Source organism: Sinocyclocheilus grahami, unplaced genomic scaffold, assembly GCF_001515645.1.
Source record: "Sinocyclocheilus grahami isolate Dianchi unplaced genomic scaffold, SAMN03320097.WGS_v1.1 scaffold1603.1, whole genome shotgun sequence".
Lineage (NCBI taxonomy): Eukaryota > Metazoa > Chordata > Actinopteri > Cypriniformes > Cyprinidae > Sinocyclocheilus > Sinocyclocheilus grahami.
Genome location: NW_015506782.1, coordinates 73,576 through 74,707, shown reverse-complemented (window position 1 = coordinate 74,707; position 1,132 = coordinate 73,576). Strand labels below are relative to the sequence as shown.

Sequence of the window (1,132 nt, the reverse complement as noted above, 5' to 3'; positions counted from 1 at the left end):
ATCTGTTTTCTTTTTAATTTTAACAGTAAACCTCTGTTGTGCAGCACTTTGTTTGCCAAAAAATAAAAGTGTTTAATTTTCATTTGATTAGGATAAATTAAATTAATGTTTTATGCCTTCATCTGATTACCAGAAAAATTAAGAACATTTTATAGGGCCCTATTATTGTTTAAAAAAGGACCCATACAAAAAAAAGTATAGGTTTAAAATACAAGCATGTGACTTAATTTCTTTTTATTAATTCACCATTTGTAAACTGATGTTACTGTTCATTTTTTTTTAGAAATATCAATAGCATTTGTATTAAAACTATATTCACTGAATGTAATCAAAAAAATCGAGAATCGAATCTAATCGAGAGCTTGCAAATCGAAATCGAATCGAATCAGGACATCTGAATCGATACCCAGCCCTACATCCAAGTATTTGTGAGGAAAAGAAGAGAGAATCGTGATAAAATATGTGTGTATCAGTGAGGACGAGCTTGTGAATGAGGGAGAAGAGCAAAGAGATGTTCTGTGTTTCTCACATGCTGTTTTCCTCCTCAGCGTGACAGTAAACTCTGAGCGTCTTGATGCAACAGAACACTTTCTGGACTGGTATTTATTCATTTATACTCTTTCTGTTCTTTCAAAATGCCTCTCTGTTCGCCCCACACCTCCCACTCTTCTCCCATCAGCCTTTTCGACGTGCATTTCCTCCTCGGTTCTCTGTGCTGCTCCCCGCTCTGTTCTCCAGACCGCTGGGTGGGATGGGGCGGGTTTGTCACTCCTCATCTCTTCTTCTCTCTTCATCCTGCTACTCATCACCTGCTGTTCTCCTCTTATCTCCTTTACTTTCTCTCTTTCACATGCTTTGCTCTAAGGGTTGGGCGCCTGTGATGTGTTCACTCACAGAATTATTATAGTTATCTTCTTTGTGTGTGTGTGTGTGTTCTGTGAGTGAGTTTGACCCACGCGGTGCAATCATCCTCTTTAACAAATGGTAGCTGGTAGTTTGTAGGTGGGCATTTTCAGCCTGCGGTAGCTGCAGCAAGCTCACTTTTCCCTTTTGATGATTACTAATCCCAGATCTACTGTAAATGTATCTCTCTGTCTCTCTCTCTCTTTTTTTGCAGTAAGGAGCAACAGAA

At 38.9% G+C, this 1,132-nt stretch overlaps 1 protein-coding gene across 1 annotated transcript in view; it reads left to right on the top strand.

Moving 5' to 3' along the window:
• LOC107571502 (voltage-dependent P/Q-type calcium channel subunit alpha-1A-like) overlaps positions 1–1,132 on the top strand; it is a 124,377-nt gene that overhangs the window by 61,470 nt on the left and 61,775 nt on the right. The window contains exon 19 of the mRNA XM_016257821.1: positions 549–599. Coding sequence (XP_016113307.1) covers positions 549–599 — 51 coding nt within the window. The remainder of the gene's footprint in view (positions 1–548; positions 600–1,132) is intronic.